The sequence below is a fragment of the Amblyraja radiata genome, chromosome 14 (genome assembly GCF_010909765.2).
Source record: "Amblyraja radiata isolate CabotCenter1 chromosome 14, sAmbRad1.1.pri, whole genome shotgun sequence".
NCBI classification, from domain to species: Eukaryota; Metazoa; Chordata; class Chondrichthyes; order Rajiformes; family Rajidae; genus Amblyraja; species Amblyraja radiata.
In genome coordinates this window covers 50,444,731-50,463,272 of record NC_045969.1, presented here as the reverse complement: position 1 = coordinate 50,463,272, position 18,542 = coordinate 50,444,731, and the positions used below count along the sequence as shown (strand labels likewise).

Genomic DNA, 18,542 nt, shown 5'->3' with positions numbered 1-18,542 from the left:
AAGTGGCCCAGCCGCCGAAAGGACTCTCCCGACGCCGGGGCAAGACCACCCGGTGAGAACGGCCAGGGACATCGGGCCTCCGTAGAGGCAACTGCGGTGGCCCCAATAGGCCTGACTTTGGGGTGAACATGGGGTCGGGACTGGACATTGTGCCTTCCTCCACAGTGCTATCCACTGTGGGGGGATGATTTTTTTTTTGTCTAACTGTAGTCCTGTAGGTCTGTGTCCAAGATGGCTGCCGTGAAGGGAGAGTGGACGCTGGCACGAATTGGTTGCCGCTGCTCTCTCTTCACACTGTGTTTTTGATTTTCTGTTTTTGGATTGAATTCTGTTTTTAATTTGTGTCATTGTGATGTCTTTAATTACTTGTTTTACTCCGATTATATGTTTTAATTTCGATTACTATGTAAGGTGTCCTTGAGATTTTGTATGAAAGGCGCCCATTAAATATAAAATTTATTATTATTATTATCTCCAGTTCGGCACCGTCAATAAAAACTGGGGTATGTGTGCCAATACACATCCTGAAGTTGATCACTATCTCCTTTGTCTTGCTGACATATTAAACCATAATGATCATATTTCTTAAAATGGCTCATTTATATTCTTTATTTCCTGGTAAAACCCCTGTGTAGCATCTTGGGATGCTTTTCATTAAACGCATTGTAAGCTGTTGTTCGTTTTGTGATGTGAGAGAATTTTTACTTTTGCTGTGGTAGAGTTCACTTGATTTGTTTGGCACACATTTGTTACAGTTGATTCTACTTTTAATTTCATCAGTTAACCATTTCAATAAGCAGAATTAAAGACGTATAAGATCAGAATGGCACAGCTGGTAGAGTGGCCGTCTCTTAGCTCCAGTAACTCAGGTTTAATCCTTGTGTTGGCTGCTGTCTAGATGCAGTATGCATGTTGTCACTGTGACGACATGGGTTTCGTTTACATGTTCTTAATTACAAAAATAAGGGTGTTGAAAGGCTAATTGGCCACTGTAAATTGCCCTTAGTGTGCATGTGAGTGGTGCAATCTAGATGGAGCTGATGGTGAGAATAAAATGGATCAGCGTTTATGGGTACTCGATGGTCAGAATGGGCTGAACGTTTACTGTGCCATATCACTTTTATGATCCTGAATGAGCCATCACCTATCTTGATCGATGAAACCAGTGCAACATGTCATAGAGCTCAATGCAATGCTGTGTGTTATTGATTTAGCACCAATCCCTATTGGGCATTCATCCAATGAATCATCAGCTGAAGCCCAAACATCCTTTCTCTTGATATTGAGCAAATTGTCAGTGAAGTAGCCATCTTATATTCAACCGCCATTACAAAATATATGGCTGTTTCAGTATTAATGGGAGATATAACATTCGCAACCAAATAGCCAATAAAAAATAATGTACTGCAGGAATTTAACAGGCCAAGCAGCATCTGTGGAGGGTATGGATAGATGACCCTTCTTCAGTCTATTCCCCCCGCAGAAGCTGCCTGATTTGCTGAGTTCCTCCAGCTCTTCAAGGGCCTGTCCCATTTGACTGTCATTTGCGCCTAATTTACGCAACATCATTTACGCATCACGACGTTGTGACACGCACGTGATGCACGCATGGTGCGCATTACGCGCGCATGGTGCGTGGTGACATAGGCAGTGATGCACGGTCGCGCGCGGCATCCCAGTATTTTGTGATGTACAAAATCTTCGTGCGCCATTCGTCGCGTGCTGTGACGCACAAATAACGGCCAAGTGGGACAGACCCTTTATTTTTTACTCATGATTCCAGCATCTGCAGTTTCTCCTGTCTCCATTATAACGTAACCTGTACTTTTAAACAAATATTTAGTTTTCTCTATCTACACCTAATCGAGAAAATAAATCAGGTGACATCTTATATTTGTGGAACTGATATTCTATCTGGCAAGGTAAACACAAACAGCTGGAGTAACTCAGCGCGTCAGACAGCAGCATCTCTGGAGAGAAGGAATAAGTGACGTTTCGGATCAAGAGCCGTCTTCAGATTGGGATAGATTCTGCAGGGCACCAATGATGAAAGCTGGTTATGTGGCTAATTTACAGCTCACTATCTGCTATCTAATGAATGACTTTCATAATGTCTCTAAAAACAGAGCCACCACGGCACTGATAACTAATTGAGAAATCGTGGGCGATAATCTAGAGACTAAAAATCACAAGAATATGAATAAACATTTGTTGATAGTTGCAGTCAATTTTTAAAGGCACATATGCTTGGAAAATAACGTGCAAGATCTGAATGATTTGAAAGAGACAGAATGAATGGGAGAGTAGGTTACACCGCTGGATACTAATGTTCAAACACTTAACATGCCGCTCTGCAGAAACACAAACTTATTTGTATTGGAGGCTTAAAATAGCGGTGGGAGTAATTTCAGACCAACAAGTTAAATGGTTTTATATTATTAGCCCAGCAACATCACATTATTACCTACAGTATGCGTTTTGGTAGGGAGATGAATTGTAGCCAAAGAGGTTTAATAAGTTTGGAGGTCTCTGGATGCTTTCAGTACAGATTAATATCTGAGGCCTTTAAGACTTTGCACATGCATTAATACTGCGTCCCATTCATTCAGAGCGTGGATTATACACTCTGTAGGCTTCAGAAAGCAAAATAATCAATACCACGCAACTAATCTGTGTGCAATGTTAAGGGCCTGTCCCACTTTCCCAGCTGCTCACGAATTCTCCCGAGTTTTCCCCTTGATTCAAACTTGGAGAATGTTCGTAACGGGTCTGTAGGAGGGCGTAGGATATTTTGTAGCGGCTCGTTATGTCAGCTGTAGGTACTCGGGGCATCAGGTAAGTCGGGAAGTTTTTTCCAACATGACAAAAAATGTCCACGAGTAAAGAAATAGTCGGGAGGAGAAGGATTGCAACATTTAATGGCCCGAGTACCTATGGCTGACATAACGAGCCGCTACGATATATCTACAGACTCCTACGGACCCGTTACGAACATTCTCCGAGTTTGAATCAAGGGGAAAACTCGGGAGAATTTGTGAGCAGCTCGAGAAAGTGGGACAGGCCCTTAAATGCCTCTGTCCCACTTAGGAAACCTGAACGGAGACCTCTGGAGACTTTGCACCCCACCCAAGGTTTCCGTGCGGTTCCCGGAGGTTGCAGGTAGAGGAAGCAGGTAGGGAGACTGACAAAAACCTCCGGGAACCGCACGGAAACCTTGGGTGGGGCGCAAAGTCTCCAGAGGTTTCCGTTCAGGTTTCCTAAGTGGGACAGGGGCATAAGGCTGCATTTATATATGAAATGTTATAAAAAGAACACACATTTGCAGGTATCAGTGCCAGTGATGTGAATCATTTGAACCCAGAAGCCTGAAGAGGATTTAATCATCTTACCACAAAATAAAAGAATATTTCCGGGACAAGAACATGATGGCTTTTAATAAAATTGCAATGTTGTAAATATGTTTTTTTGGATAGTGGTTCACAAGGGAGAGAGAGATGTGGTGAAGCAATACTGGCCCTCCTCAATTATAAATGTAGGAAAGAACTTTAAACCGAAGGTAGACACGAAAAGCTGGAGTAACTCAGTGCGCATCTCTGGAGAGAAGGAATGGGTGACGTTTCGGGTCGAGACCCTTCTTCAGACTTCAGTCAAACATCACCCATTCCTTCTCTACAGAGACGCTGCCTGTCCCGCTGAGTTACTCCAGCATTTTGTGTCTCTCCTCTATTATAATATTGCCTCTGGAACCCACGTTGTGACAGAACTTGGACCATGTGGTTCTCAGAGACCATTCACGGACATTTCTGGGATGACGTGTCTGAGATTTGCTAGTCGCCATTAAATACAGGTGAGGTACCGGAAGTCTAAGATAGACAAATCTTCCGGGCCTGATTAGATATATCTGATGACACTGTGGGAAGCTAGAGAGGAAATTGCAGGAGCTCTGGCTGAGATTTACGAGTTGTCATTAAATACAGGTGACCTGCCAGAAGACTGGAGCGAGACAAATGTTGTGCCTCTATTCAAGAAGGGCTGCAGGGAAAAGGCTATGAACTACAGGCCAGAGAGCTTCACATCTGTGGTCGGAAAGTTACTCGGGATTATTCTGAGGCATAGGATATACATGCATATACACGGGCTGAATACATGGCTTTGTACGTGGGAGGTCGTGTCTCACAAACCTGATTGAGTTTTTTGAGGATGTGGCCTAAAAGGTCGATGAGGGCAGAGGTGTAGACGTTGCATGTATGGATGTCATTAAGGGATTCGACAAGATTCCGCATGGCAGGCAGCTCTGGAAGGTTAGATCACATGGGATCCAACGAAAGGTAGCTGAATGGATAGAATATTGGCTTTATGTAGGGAAACAGAGGGTGATGATGGCATAGTTAGCAAGTTTGCAGATGACACAAAAGTGGGTGGTATTTTAAATAGTGAAGATGGCTGTCAAAAATTGCAGCAAGATCTTAATCGGTTGCGCATGTGGGCTGAGGAATGGTTGATGGAATTTAATACTGAGAAATGTGAGGTGTTGCATTTTGAGAGCAATTTCGTTGAAAATGGCATCAAAGTTAGATAAGGTGGTCAAAAAGGCTTTTGGCACATTGGCCTTCATCAGTTAGAGCATTGAGTATGGAAGTTGGCAGGACATGCTGCAGTTATATAAGACATTGGTGAGGCCACATTTAGAACATTGTGTTCTGTTATGGGCACCATGTTATAGGAAAGATGTTGTCAGGCTGGAAAGGGTGCAGAGAAGGTTTATGAGGATATTATGAAACCTATGGGCCTGTCCCACTTGCCGATTTTTTAGTCAACTGCCGGCGACTGTCTCAGTCGTAGCAGGTCACCGAAAAACCGGCGACAACCTACATCATCCCGGCGACAACCTACGACAGCACCCACGTCAGGAGAAGTCAAGCTACGCTCATTGGCGTCAAACCCACTGTCGCTGAAAAACGTTCAACATGTTGACAATTTAGCGGTGATCAGAAAGACGCTACGACTTTTTGCGCGACTGAAGAGACTACTCCCGGCGACCACCGGTGAACATGTGGCAGACAAACCAGTCGCCTGTAGTTGCCTAAAAAATCACCTAAGTGGGACAGGCCCATTAGTGTGAGGTTGAGCAGGCCAGGACTTTATACCATGTAGCACAGGATGATGAAGGGTGATCTTATAGAGGTATATACAAAATAATACGCGGATTGATCAGGTAAACGCACAGTCTTTTGCCCAGAGTAGGGGAATCCAGAACCAGAAACCAGAAACTGCAACGACCAGGTTCAGGAATAGCTACTTCCCCACAGCCATCAGGCTATTAAACCTGGCTCGGACAAAACTCTGAACATTAATAACCCATTATTTGTTATTTGCACTCTATCAGTTTATTTATTCATGTGTTTTGTAGTCAATGCCTATTATGTTCTGTGTGCTGAAGCAAAGCAAGAATTTCATTATCCTATCCGGGACACATGACAATAAACTTGAACTTGAACTTGAACTTGGTTTATGATGAGGGGGGAAAGATTGTATAGGAAGCTGAGGGGGAACTTTTTTACACAAAGGATGGTTGGTGTATAAAATGAGGAGGTAGTTGAGGCAGGTACTATCACAACGTTTAAGAAACATTTAGATAGGTACATGGATAGGATAGTTTAAAAGGGATATGGGCTAAACGCTGACAGTTGTTAGTTAGTTTAGTTTATTATCACGTGTACCAAAGTACAGTGAAAAGATTTTCGTTGCGTGCTATCCAGTCAGCAGAAAGACATGATTACAATCGAGACATTTACAGATACATGATAAGGGAATAACGTTTAGTGCCAGGTAAAGCCAGCAAAGTCTTATCAAAGACAGTCCAAGGCTCACCAATGGGACAGATAGTAGTTTAGGACTGCTCTCTGGTTGTGGGATTAGTGTAGATGGGACATGTTGGTCGGCGTGGGCAAGATTGGCCAAAGGGTCTGTTTCCATGCTGTATGACTCTATGACCATGAATGTAGGGTGCTAGACTGGGAATCCTCTACCTAAGCAAATACATTAACTTCAACCTTAGGCCAGAGTGCCAACCAGCCCAACACCTTGCAGTCAGCAGCTTCTCCACAATTGCCTGAGTCTGAAACATGACTTTGGCCCTGGTATCTTTCCCAGTCGATCCCTGCACCGTCCAATCTTTACTGACCTCCTGATTACCTCCCTCACCATCCAATCATTGCAATTAATGATCAGCACCCCTCCCAAAACACTCAGCTTTCTCCAGGCGTAACCCATGTCGCCAATGTTTTTTTTTAATCAAAAATTAATTTATTCCAATACGATACAAAATAATATTTACAAACAAAAACTGTGGTAACACACCCACCACCATAATATAAAATCACCAAATTATCTAAGACACTAATTTTTCAACTTAGTCCTGCTCTTGTACCACCCGGGCATGGATGTAACTCCAGAAAAGGGACAGGCAGCTGGCCTGGGCAGAGCCCACTTCTGCCTGGTGCATGACTTGTGAATGGCCAGCTTGGCCAGGCCTCACAGCTCCTACCACAGCCTGCCTCTATACTGTCCTAACACAGCCTGCCTCTATACTGTCCTACCACAGCCTGCCTCTATACTGTCCTAACACAGCCTGCCTCTATACTGCCTCTATACTGTCCTATAGGACGACAGATGGCACAATGGGCTAAGTGTTCGGCTGGCAACCGGAAGGTAGCTGGTTCGAATCCCGCTTGGAGTGCATACTGTCGTTGTGTCCTTGGGCAAGACACTTCACCCACCTTTGCCTGTGTGTGTCCTTGGGCAAGACACTTCACCCACCTTTGCCTGTGTGTGTGGATGTAATTATGTGAAGCACTTTGGGGTCAATGCAAGTTGACTAAAAATGTGCTATATAAATAAAGAAATAATAATAATAATGCAGCCTGCCTCTATACTGTCCTAATGCAGCCTGCCTCTATACTGTCACATGTAACACATCTACCCCTCCGCCTCTGGCTCTCACACAGGCGTGACTGGGCTTCTTTGTATTAGTTTTTTTGTACCTGACCCCTGGACTCATGACCATGCTTCACATTTCTCCCTCCCAAGTGTGTTTCCAACATACACTTCACTCCAATTAGAATGCACTGGGACGTCGGAGCAATTGTTCTATGTGTTTATTGAAAACCATTCTGCCAAACCTCTTTCTGAAGGTACCCTTCATGCACTCAAACATATTACTTGATGCAGCCCTGAGTGAATGTAGACCAGAAAGCCCAACAATCTTCACTGTGTTGACTTTACTTGTGCGCTAAATACACGGATAGTTGTCCTTTACGAATCACAACCCCTCTCCACAACCCTCCATCCTCCATCATCGGGCAGCTATTCTCCTTCGATGACAATATATTTTTCCTAATCTCATCTCGAAGTTGTACGAGGGAGAGATTCATCCCTGGATCATAGTTGGAAACGAGATGTACAGTTGTGTTTGTGCAAGGGTACATTGTTCACACAATATCAACCGGCCTCAGTCATCATCACCAAAGCAAATACTTTTCTCACCCCTCCCTACCGTTGACTCCATTTATGCCTCATGCTGCCTCAGCAAGGCCAGCGGCTTATTCAAAGACGTGTCGCACCTTGGGCACTTCCTCTTTTCCCCATTCCCATCAGACAAAGGTATAGAAGTGTGAAAACGCACACATCCAGATTCAGGGACAGTTTTTTTCCCAGCTGTTATCAGGCAATTGAACCCTGATCCAACCGACAACTAGAGAGCAGTGCTGAACTACTATCTACCTGAATGACCCTCGGACTATCCTTGATCGGAGTTTACTGGCTTTATCTTGCACTAAACGTCATTCCATTATCATGTATCTGTACACTGTGAATGGCTCGAATGTAATCATCTATTGTCTTTCCGCTGACTGGTTAGCACACAACAAAAGCTTTTCACTGTACCTCGGTACACGTGACAATAAACTAAACTGAAACTGAAACTGAAGGAGTTTATTCTGTAAGCTCAAATTTTCCCTACAATGGCACAGGAGCAATAAATGGTATATAAAACCTCTTTGGAATCGAGAATGGTGAGAGGAGTTATATAATCAATGTAAACATTTTAGTTATTATTGACACAAATCATGCATGAAAATTGTGGAAAAATTCCAATATAAACTTTGAGAAATATTAAAGATTAATGTTTATCCCAAAACACAGGGTCTTTTTATGAATGGTTGTAAAGATAAATCTGTATTCCTGCATAATTAACAGCTTGAGGCAAGCATCAGGAATAATAAGTACCAGACAAGAAACAAAACTCTTACTCACAGGATATGGTTGAACGACTGTCAGAATGATTGATTCCTTGCAGCTCCTGTTAAGGAAAAGAAACATAATTTTGAATAATTTTTTAACATTTAATGTTTATTTTGCCAGTTATCCACAGATTTCATATTCAAATTATTAGGAAAGTCACAGTTACTAATTTACTATGGCACATAGAGGACATTTGGCCCCTCAGGTACAGAGCAACCCCCTGTAACACAATCCCATTCCCCCTTTTATTACGTTCGATCAGAAGGTCAAAATGAGAGCAGGAGATAGCTCTGGCAGATAATATTACAAAGAGATTTTATGTACATTAAGGGAAAGAGGGTAACAAGAGAGTGAACAGCACCCTCGGAAACCAATGCATTCATCTCTGTGGGAAGCAACAGGAGATGGGCAAGGTCCTCAACTAATCTTTCTCCTCTGTTTTTTATTGTGGAAAAAGATATAAAAACTGGGGAATGTGGAGTTATTGGAGATGTCTTGAGGACAGTCTGTATTATGGTCGAGGAGGTGCTGGATATCCTAAGGTATATGAAGGTAGATATATCTACTGGACCATATTGGATATATCCAAGGCCACTGTGAGAATCTGGGGTAGAAATTGCAGGCGAGATTGATCAGACTTATCTGAGAACTCAGTGGGATGCCAGAGATGGAATTGCAGGAGCCCTCGTTGAGATATGTGGATGATAATCGGACATGGGTGAGGTGCCAGAAGACTGAAGAGTGGCTAAAGTTCTGCATCTATTTAAGAATAACACCAAGGATAAACCTCGGAATTATAGATCAGTGTGTCATGTGTGGTATCGTTGATAGCGAAGATGGTTATCAAAAATGACACCAGGATCTTGATCAGCTGGGCAAGTGGGATGAGGAATTGTTAGTGGAGTTTAATGCAGATAAATGCAGGGTGTTTGCAGACTAACTAGAGTAGGACCTTCACTACAAATGGCAGGCCCCTGGGGAACATTGTAGAGACCTTATTCCTTGGAGCGCAGGAGGCTGAGGGGTAATCTTATGGAGGAGTATAATATCATGAGGGTAAAGATCGGGTACATGCACAGTCTTTTACCCAGTGTAGGCGAATCAAGAAACGGGTTTAAGATGAGAGGGAAAAGATTTAAGAGGGGGCATCTTTTTCAGAAGGAGAGTGGTGGGTATATGGAACACGCCGCCAGATAAGGTGGTTGAGGCTGATGCTGTAACAACATTTAAAAGACAGTTGGACAGGTACATGAATAGGAAATGTTTAGAAGGATATGTGTAAAACATGGATAGGTGGGACTAGCATAGATGGGTCATTTGGATTGGCATGATTGGGCTAAAAAGCCTGTTTCCGTGATGTATCGCTATGTGACTTTATTTCCTGCATTTGCAGTTTATTCATTTTCAGAAACTAATAAATTCAACCTTGATTTTAGGTGTCATGTTTTATCCTGAAGGGGAATTACAAATTACGGGTGTCAGGGGTTATGGGGAGAAGGTATGAGAATGGGATTAGGAGGGAGAGATAGATCAGCCATGATTCAATGGCGGAGTAGACTTGATGGGCCGAATAGCCTAATTCTGCTACTATCCCATGACCTTATGACAAGCTTGGACTTACTACCACAGAGTGACTGAAGTAACTGGTAATTTGGGTAATATTAAATAAGTTGCTGAAGGATAAGGAAAGCTACTGGCTCGGATTCTATGGACAAGTGGCTCATGTTTAGTTTAAAGGAAGAGGCCCTTTGGCCCACCGGTCTGCGCCGCCCAGCGATCCCCATACTAGTACTATCCTACACACACTATGGACAATTTACACATATACCAAGCCAATTAACCTACAAACCTATACGTCTTTGGAATGTGGGAGGAAACCGAAGATCTCGGAGAAAGCCCACGCGTTCACGGGGAGTACGTACAAACTCCGCACAGCCAGCACCCGTAGTCGGGATCGAACCCGGGTCCCTGGCGCTGCTAGTGCTGTAAGGCAGCAACTCTACCGCTGCGCCACCGTGCCGCTCGTAGACCTCATTCATGTGTCCTGACCTAATGCATCTAATTTTGGTGCCAGCCTGAAAAATGTAACGACCATTCTTATGAATCTCCTATTTTTGTGTGGAATATTTTTCTGTTCACTCTGAAGAACATTGATATTCTTTTCACAATGGTAACACAACTCAGATTTAATCATCTAAAAGAGGCTTATTCCCAGAAGTGAAAGACTTCCTTGTTGTACAGAAATTTATGCCTACGTTTGGGTGAAACAGACAGCACCCGTAGTCGGGATCGAACCCGAGTCTCCGGCGTGACAAGCACTGTAAGGCAGCAACTCTACCGCTGCGCCACCATGCAGCCAAATGTGTGTGTGTGTGTGTACTGTGTCTTTTGTCTATGCCATCCAACATTTAATGGGTCCAGGATTAGGTTCATCAGAAAATGTTGAGCTTATGAGAACAATACTCTTACTGTGAAAAAATAGATATGAATATTGAACAAGAGCTCAAATGTTTATTTATCTCACCATTATTTATCACGGACTTGGTCATATTTTTTCCAGAATACAACTATTGATTGATATCCTGATAGTGAAAAAATTAATTAAATTCTTTCAAACTGATGAAAGAAAATCCATTACTATTTACACACTTTGCCTATAATTTATACTGTTAGTAGTGAATGACAATCAGTCTACAATTCATTCATGACACAAGCAAGCATAAGAACATTGTCTGTCCTTCCCCTTCAAATAGTATGATAACAAAAAATATTAGCCTGTAAAGTCTAGAAATTGTTATGAATATTAACATCAGTAGATGGATGTTAAGCATTATATAACATACCTGTTAGCTTTCAGTACAGATGTATATTTTAACCATAAAGCAGATATATGCTTATCATGTTAAACATGAATTTGCAGCTTTTTGCCTGTTATTCCTGAACAATGCAAAATATTTATTTCTAATCTTTGCAATTGTTTAGCAAACAATGCACTCTTATCAGCTGCACACTGAATTGCGAAAGGAAAGGCTAATTATATATTCCTGTTTAATTTAATTTTAGGTTTTATTATACATGACAGCGAAGCAAAATGTAAGTACTGTATCATTATTAATAGGCATCATTTTTACACTAGATATCACAATTGCAACCAATGTTATTTCAACAAAAAGTTTCCGAATGAGATATAGGGTCATTTTATGGACTTAAGGGGTGGGGTATTGTGTGACAAATGTATGATATAAAGTTCATAAGAGATGTTACAGTATTTTTTGCTGTAAAAGGGATCCGTGCTGAATGGCTGCAGGCATCTTAGGCTGATGATAAATATTAGCAAAAGTGACAATAAAGCTGTTGAAATTACATTTGTCCCCCCAGGGGAGAAAATCTGCCGTTCTTTACTGATCCACGCCAACACAAATAGCTTATAACCACCAGTCAATGGTGCTAAACTGTTGAAAGACGAAAATTAAATGAAACATGGCACGGTGGTGCAGCAGTAGAGTTGCTGTCTCACAGCGCCAGAAACCCGGGTTCCATCCTGACGATGGGTGCTGTCTGTACGGACTTTTGTACCTTTTCCCCGTGACCACGTGGGTTTTCTCCAGGATCTCCGGTTTCCTCCCGCATTCCAAAGACATACAGGTGTGTAGGCTAATTGGCCTGGCATCGTTGTAAATTGTCCTTACTGTGTGTAGGATATTGTAAGTGTGTGGGGATCACTCGGTGCGCCGAAGGGCCTGTTTCCGCGCTGTATCGCTAAACTAAAATGAACTAAAGATCGCTGGGTAACAGTCTCAGGAGAAAAATAGGACATGATGGTACACATGAACTGAAAGAAGGCGAGTCTGGTGGTGGAGGGATGGTGTCAACCAGAATGGACCTCAGTAGACTGTCTAGGCATTGGAACAGCAGAATAGAAATGCAGCAATGATGGGGAGTTGGATAATACAAGGAAACGACAGAGTTCTATGTAGCCTCCAGCTACTGGGAGAATGTGTTGCTCATCTGGTGCCGGGAGAGAAGTCCAAAAATAGCCAGACAGAGATAAACACAAGATGCTGGAGTAACTCCGCGGGGCAGGCAGCATCTCTGACGAGACCCGAAACGTCACCCATTCCTTCTCTCCAGAGATGCTGCCTGTCCCACTGAGTTACTCCAGAATTTTGTGTCTGTCTTCGGTTTAAACCAGCATCTGCAGTTCCTACCTACACATTTCATAGCTAGAGAGACAATCCAGGGGTTACTGTGATATAATTGCATGTGGAAAAAATATAATGACACCCAAGGGAATACAAGGAGCTACATGGACCTGAAGATCAAATAGCCTGTTTTTGCTCTAATCTCCTTAACTTTGTACACAATATGTACACAAAGATGGTCATGTAAAAGTAAGGGATAAAATAAGAATACTGGTGTGTAAGAATACTTATTTGGATGAATAAGAATATTTATTTTCTCTATATTCTCATCAACTCCGCCCAAATTAGTGTATTGTCATGTAATACAGTGAGAAGAGTTTGTTGCATGCTAAGCAGTCAGTGGAAAGACAATACATGATTACAATCACACCATCCACAGTTTACAGATACATGATAATGGGAATAATGAGAATAGCATTTGTTGCAGGATAAAGTCCTGTGAAGTCTGTTCGGAGATAATCTGAGGGTCTCCAATGAGATAGATAGGTCTGGACTGCTCTCTAGTTGTTGGTAGGATGGTTCAGTTGCCTGCAAGAAACAGTTACGGAATCTGAAGGTGTACGTATTGATGCTCTGTACCTTTTGCCCGATGGGAGAGGGGATAAGAGGGAATGGGTAGGGTGCGACTTGTCCTTGCTTATGCTGATGGTCTTGCCGAGGCAGTGTGAGGTATAAATGGAGTCAATAGAAGAGAGGTTGGTTTGTGTGGTGATCTGGTCCCCATTTCCTGCTGTCTTGGATGGAGCTGTTCCCAAACCGTGCTGCGATGTATCCTGATAAAATGCTTTCCGCAGCACATCTGTTGAGGTTGGTGAGCGTTGTGGGGAACATGCCAAACCTCTTAACTCTTCTAAGGAAGTAGAGGCATTGGTGTCCATGGCTCTCTTGGCAATTCCTTCAATATGGGTGGTCAAGGACAAGGATGTTATCCCATTTCCATGCATTTCCAAGGCCTTTAGGTACAGAACTCATCCACTAATTTGACATTTTGCAGAGGCAAAATAGCACCTCACGCATTCCAGAATATTTAAATAGCGTTGATGGCAGATTCATCCAAACTTAGGCATAGATTTCTGTACGACAAGGAAGTCTTTCTCTTCTGGGAATAAGCCTCTTTTAGATGATTAAATCTGAGTTGTGTTACCATGGTGAACAGAATATCAATGTTCTTCAAAGCGAACAGAAAAATATTCCACACAAAAATAGGAGATTCACAAGAATGGTCGTTACATTTTTCAGGCTGGCACCACAAACTTCCATTGCATTAGGTCAGGACACATGAATGAGGTCTACGGGCGGAACGGTACCGCAGCGGCAGAGTTGCTGCCTTACAGCGCTTGCAGCGCCGGCGATCCGGGTTCGATCCCGACTATGGGTGCTGCCTGTGCGGAGTTTTATGTTCTCCCCGTGACCTGCGTGGGTTTTCTCCGAGATCGTCGAATTCCTCCTACACTCAAAAGGCGTACAGGTTTGTAGGTTAATTGGCTTGGTATAAGTGTAAATTGTCCCAAGTGTGTGTAGGGTAATGTGTTAATGTGCGGGGATCGCTGGTCGGTGCGGACCCGGTGGGCCGAAGGGCCTCTTACTGCACTGTATCTCTAAACTAAACTAAACTAAATCCACTACCCGTTGCTGCTTCATTGGTTTTCAGTTGCCTATGGGGACTGTTCGTTCATGCTTACATGGATGATGGAAGATCTGGCATGAATATGGGAATGGAGCTCTGTTACCAACTGTACACAAGTCCTGGATGATCCTATAAATCGCATTGCGCGTTCTGCATTGAGCAATTGAATTCAAAACACCGTTAGTAAATATCCTCTGAATCTAATTATATTTATTTCATTTCGCTGGTTTTCTGAAGCAACAAACATCAAACCTCATCTCCACTGGGACAATTTCACAACCCAATTTTCTTGATTACAAAGCTGTTTTTAAAATCACGTTATCTTTCATTTTCTTAAAGCTTTTGCTAAAAAATATATATATTTTCTCCATTTTGTGCAACCATTGTGTCTAATATCAGGTTCAATGCCAGCCAGTACTCTGAGATCCTGTACTCTCCAGGTACTAATCAGACATCCTGTCCTGACAGAAGCTATCCCCAAAGTCAGGGTTTCTCGAAAAACCTTCTTCCATCTGCTCATTTCCATCTTCCCCTTGCTCATGTTCAGACTATCTGTAAGAAAGGTGACCTCTATTAATCTTCCTTAATCACCTGCCTTAAGCATTGTCCTTACATTGATCATTTTTAAAAGTCATGGAACAAGTGGCTTTTACCTCAGAAGTTCTGGCCTAATTCATTCTCATCATCATGGTGTTTGGCAAGGATGTCGCATTGCTGATCTTTCTGCCTGGAACTCTGTTCTTGTGCGCAGTGATTGATTATTTGCCAACATGGGGATCGCCTTTGGTATAGTTTACATTTTACACTTCTAAACAATTTAATGTTGGTTGACCACCCACCACATTGATGTCCATGGTTACCTTGTTAATTCTCGGATTAACATCCACACTTTGGTTGGTGCGTAATCCTTTGGCAGTTTGCATTAACACAGGGTTGACCATGACTCTTTTGTCTATTTTGCATCTTCATCATGCTGAGAGCCAATTCAGATCATTCAGCCCATGCTCATAGTCTAATACTGTGTCTATTTACAGGCTTTCTTGAAACTGTACAACTTTAGTGCTGACTATCTTATCTTTCCTTACCTTATTAATGCATGAGGACTGATTCTCAATTCCTTTAGCTGTCACCTGCTTCTCCAACCCAAGAAATTGAAAGCTACTTATTGCAGAGCTAGAGCAGAAGGCTGTGATGACCAAGTCAGTGGATATTTTTAAGGCAGAGATAGATAATTCTTGATTCCACTCTTGATTCGTACGGGTGTCAGGGGTTATGGAGAGAAGGCAGGAGAATGGGGTTAGAAGGGGGAAATAGATCAGCCATGATTGAATGGTGGAGTAGACTTGATGGGCGGAATGGCCCAATTCTGCTCCTATGACGTTATGACATATAACATTCTAGCTACTGCATCGTGAAGACCTCCGTGTTTTCAATTCAGCAGAGAAATCTTGTTCTGAATTTCTCTACGACCATGACACATTGCCAATGTGGACAACATATATGCCTTATTGCCCTGCTATTCTAACCAAACTGGTAATCGAACTTTGCTTTAAATTGACATTATGAGTCTTATCTAGTATCTTTTGCAACAAGTTCCCTGTTGAGAAAAATGATTTCCATTATTTTACTCCTTTCAATTGTTGGTGGCCTCCACATGGAAGTCAGCTCTTCATTTTGTCTTCTCAAATATAAAAGATATTTATGCGGGACTGTTATTATGCTGCGTAATTCCCGTAGTCGTCCTCAATAAATTTGCAGAAACCACTCATTGAAATCACTGATGCTATAAATAACAGGCCGTTGATTCACAGGCTGGTCATATTTCTAGACTAAAGAAGAACGCCTGCTTCCCCAGATGTGGAGTGTACACTTGGAGGTTGCCGGGAATTGATTGCCTATGGAATGGTGCTTGGTTCAGGTATGAATTAGTACAGAACCATTGGTAGCCGGCTTTGAGATGACCTTCTTACTCAAGCCAGCCATGCTGAAAGTATATTGTGACAGTGCCGTTGATTCACATCCCTCCATAATCATTAAGGAGTGGGTTGAATAATGCATTAACGTTCACTAATATTTTGACTTTTACTGCTTCCGAATGGAAAAGAGAATAAAGGGCCTGTCCCACTTGGGCGTCGTTTGCGTGTCGTGCAAGTGACGTGCGAAGATTTTGTGAATCCCAAAATCCTGGGGCGCCGCGCGCAGCCGCGCGTCACTGCCTACGCCATTCGCCATGCGCGCGCAATGCCTGCCATGCTGTCGTGTAAATGACGCGCAAATGACGCCCAAGTGAGACATGCCGTTTAATTTTTTATAATGTTAGACTCTCTCCAGTATCATCAGTCTATTTACACTGCATAAGTGTACACTTGAAGCAAGAATAAAATTTGCACAGTGAAGAGTGCTTGACGGTCATAGTGCAATCAGTTTGGTAAGTTCTAATATTTGCTCAGCCTGATTCTGATGTAAACATGCAGTTTGCCTATTGAATTGAATGGATTATTTGCTTCTACATCCACTCCTGATTGTCATACAATACATGTAACCCACACCAGCCTGAGAAATAGAATATGCACTACAAAAGTACCTGGTTGTACACCAATAGATGTGTAGGAAGGAACTGCAGATGCTGGGTTATACCTAAGACAGGCATGAAATGCTGGATATCTCAGCGGGACCGGCAGCATCTCTGGAGAGAAGGAATGGGTGACGTTTCGGATCGAGACCCTTCTGCAGGCTGAGCATCAGGGGAGAGGGAAACGAGAGATATGGAAGGGTAAGCTGTGAAAAACGAGATCAAATGGGACTAAGTTCAAGGAAAATGTAGAATAGATCAGGTTTGCTGGGGGAAGGTGACAACGAGGCACACAATCAGTAAAATATAATCAGGCGGACAGTCAGACTGGTTGGAGAACTGGGAAGGGGGAGGGATGGAGAGAGAGGGCAAGCAAGGGTTACTTGAAGTTAGAGGTCCACAGAGAAAACAAAAGAGATGTCTCCGACTAGATCTTATCTCTGTCTACTTTGTTTAACTTCTCCCAGCTAACAATGATCTATTCTACATGTTCCTTGAACTCCATTAACTTTGTCCTGTTTTCACACCTTACAATTCCTTATCTATGTATCTCCCTCTCCCCTGACATCAGTGTGATGAAGGGTCTCAACCTGATACATCACCCATTCCTTCTCTCCAGAGGTGCTGCCTAAGGTACTCCAATTACTTGTGTCTGTCTCACCTCGGATGATGTCTATGTGGAGTTTGCACGTCATTCCTGCAAATAGGTGGCTTTCCTTTGGATCAGTTTTCTCCCACATCCCAAAGACATGCTGACAAGTGAATTGGCTGCTGTAAATTGCTCCTTAGGGTAAGTAGGTGACAAAAAACATGAGATAAAAAAGAAGTTGGTATATGGGTGAGCAAAAGATGCAGGGGATGAGTGGATGATAAATTAGACTGACCGGATTGATCTGCTGGTTGATAGCATGAACCCAATGGGCTGAAGAGCCTTCTGTATTATAATAAACATGTATATGTCTGGGACTGCAGTTTTCATTTTAGGAGAAATCAAACCTAAATGGCACCGTAATGACTTTGCTTTACAATGCACAACTAAAGAGATCACAAAATGTTCACAAACTTGAATTTAAACCCATATCCCACAGGTTCAATGGAACTGGAGACAATTCGTTCATAAATAAGGGGCTGACTTCAGTTGATGAGACATGACAAAAACTAATACGTGCCTTTGGCAGGAACAATTTTCGGAGAAAACCTAACACTCTAGAGAAAGCCGCTGGGCTCATGTCAGTGAATTATTAATCCTTGGTGAGCTGATCCAAAATCGCAGTGTTCCTCTAAGAAGACACAAATAAGCATTCCAAACAACAGGAGATAAAATATTAGCCTTTTGAGGCCATTTCATCTTTACATGGCATGACATCTATACATAACTAAAACTCTGATCTTGTGCTCTTCCGTAGCACTACGATTTTTTGCCACCTTACTCATGATTCTCCTGCGTCAAGTGCAACATGTTTTGTTCCGATCGATGGTATATTGTAAAATTTATTAAGGTTTTAAAAATTGTAAAAACTGCGCATACGCAGATTGGTCTCCTCTCTTGTCAGTCAGATGCTATCAACCATCAGATCAATCCCATCAGCCTTCCTGGCACCATCGCCGCACTGACTGGAGCAGAAGTCCACTGGAGGTCACATCGGCGCCACAGTGAAGGAGTGCCGGCAGCCGGTGACGCCCGACAAGCAGCGGCTGCCCGGTACCTGGTGGGGAGGGTGGTGCCGCGGGCCGAGCCCGGGGACAGGGCCTGGGCTAGAGCCGAGCCTGGTGCTGGAGCTGGAGTGAAGGCCGAGCCCGTGGCTTGGGATAGGGCCGTGACCGGGGCCAAGAAAGAAGC

The 18,542-nt window shown here is 43.0% G+C and overlaps 1 protein-coding gene across 1 annotated transcript in view; it reads right to left on the bottom strand.

The window, feature by feature from the left end:
- Window positions 1-18,542, bottom strand: part of frmpd4 (FERM and PDZ domain containing 4) — a 590,061-nt gene that overhangs the window by 82,181 nt on the left and 489,338 nt on the right. Inside the window, 1 exon segment of the mRNA XM_033033329.1 lies at window positions 8,314-8,359. Coding sequence (XP_032889220.1) covers window positions 8,314-8,359 — 46 coding nt within the window.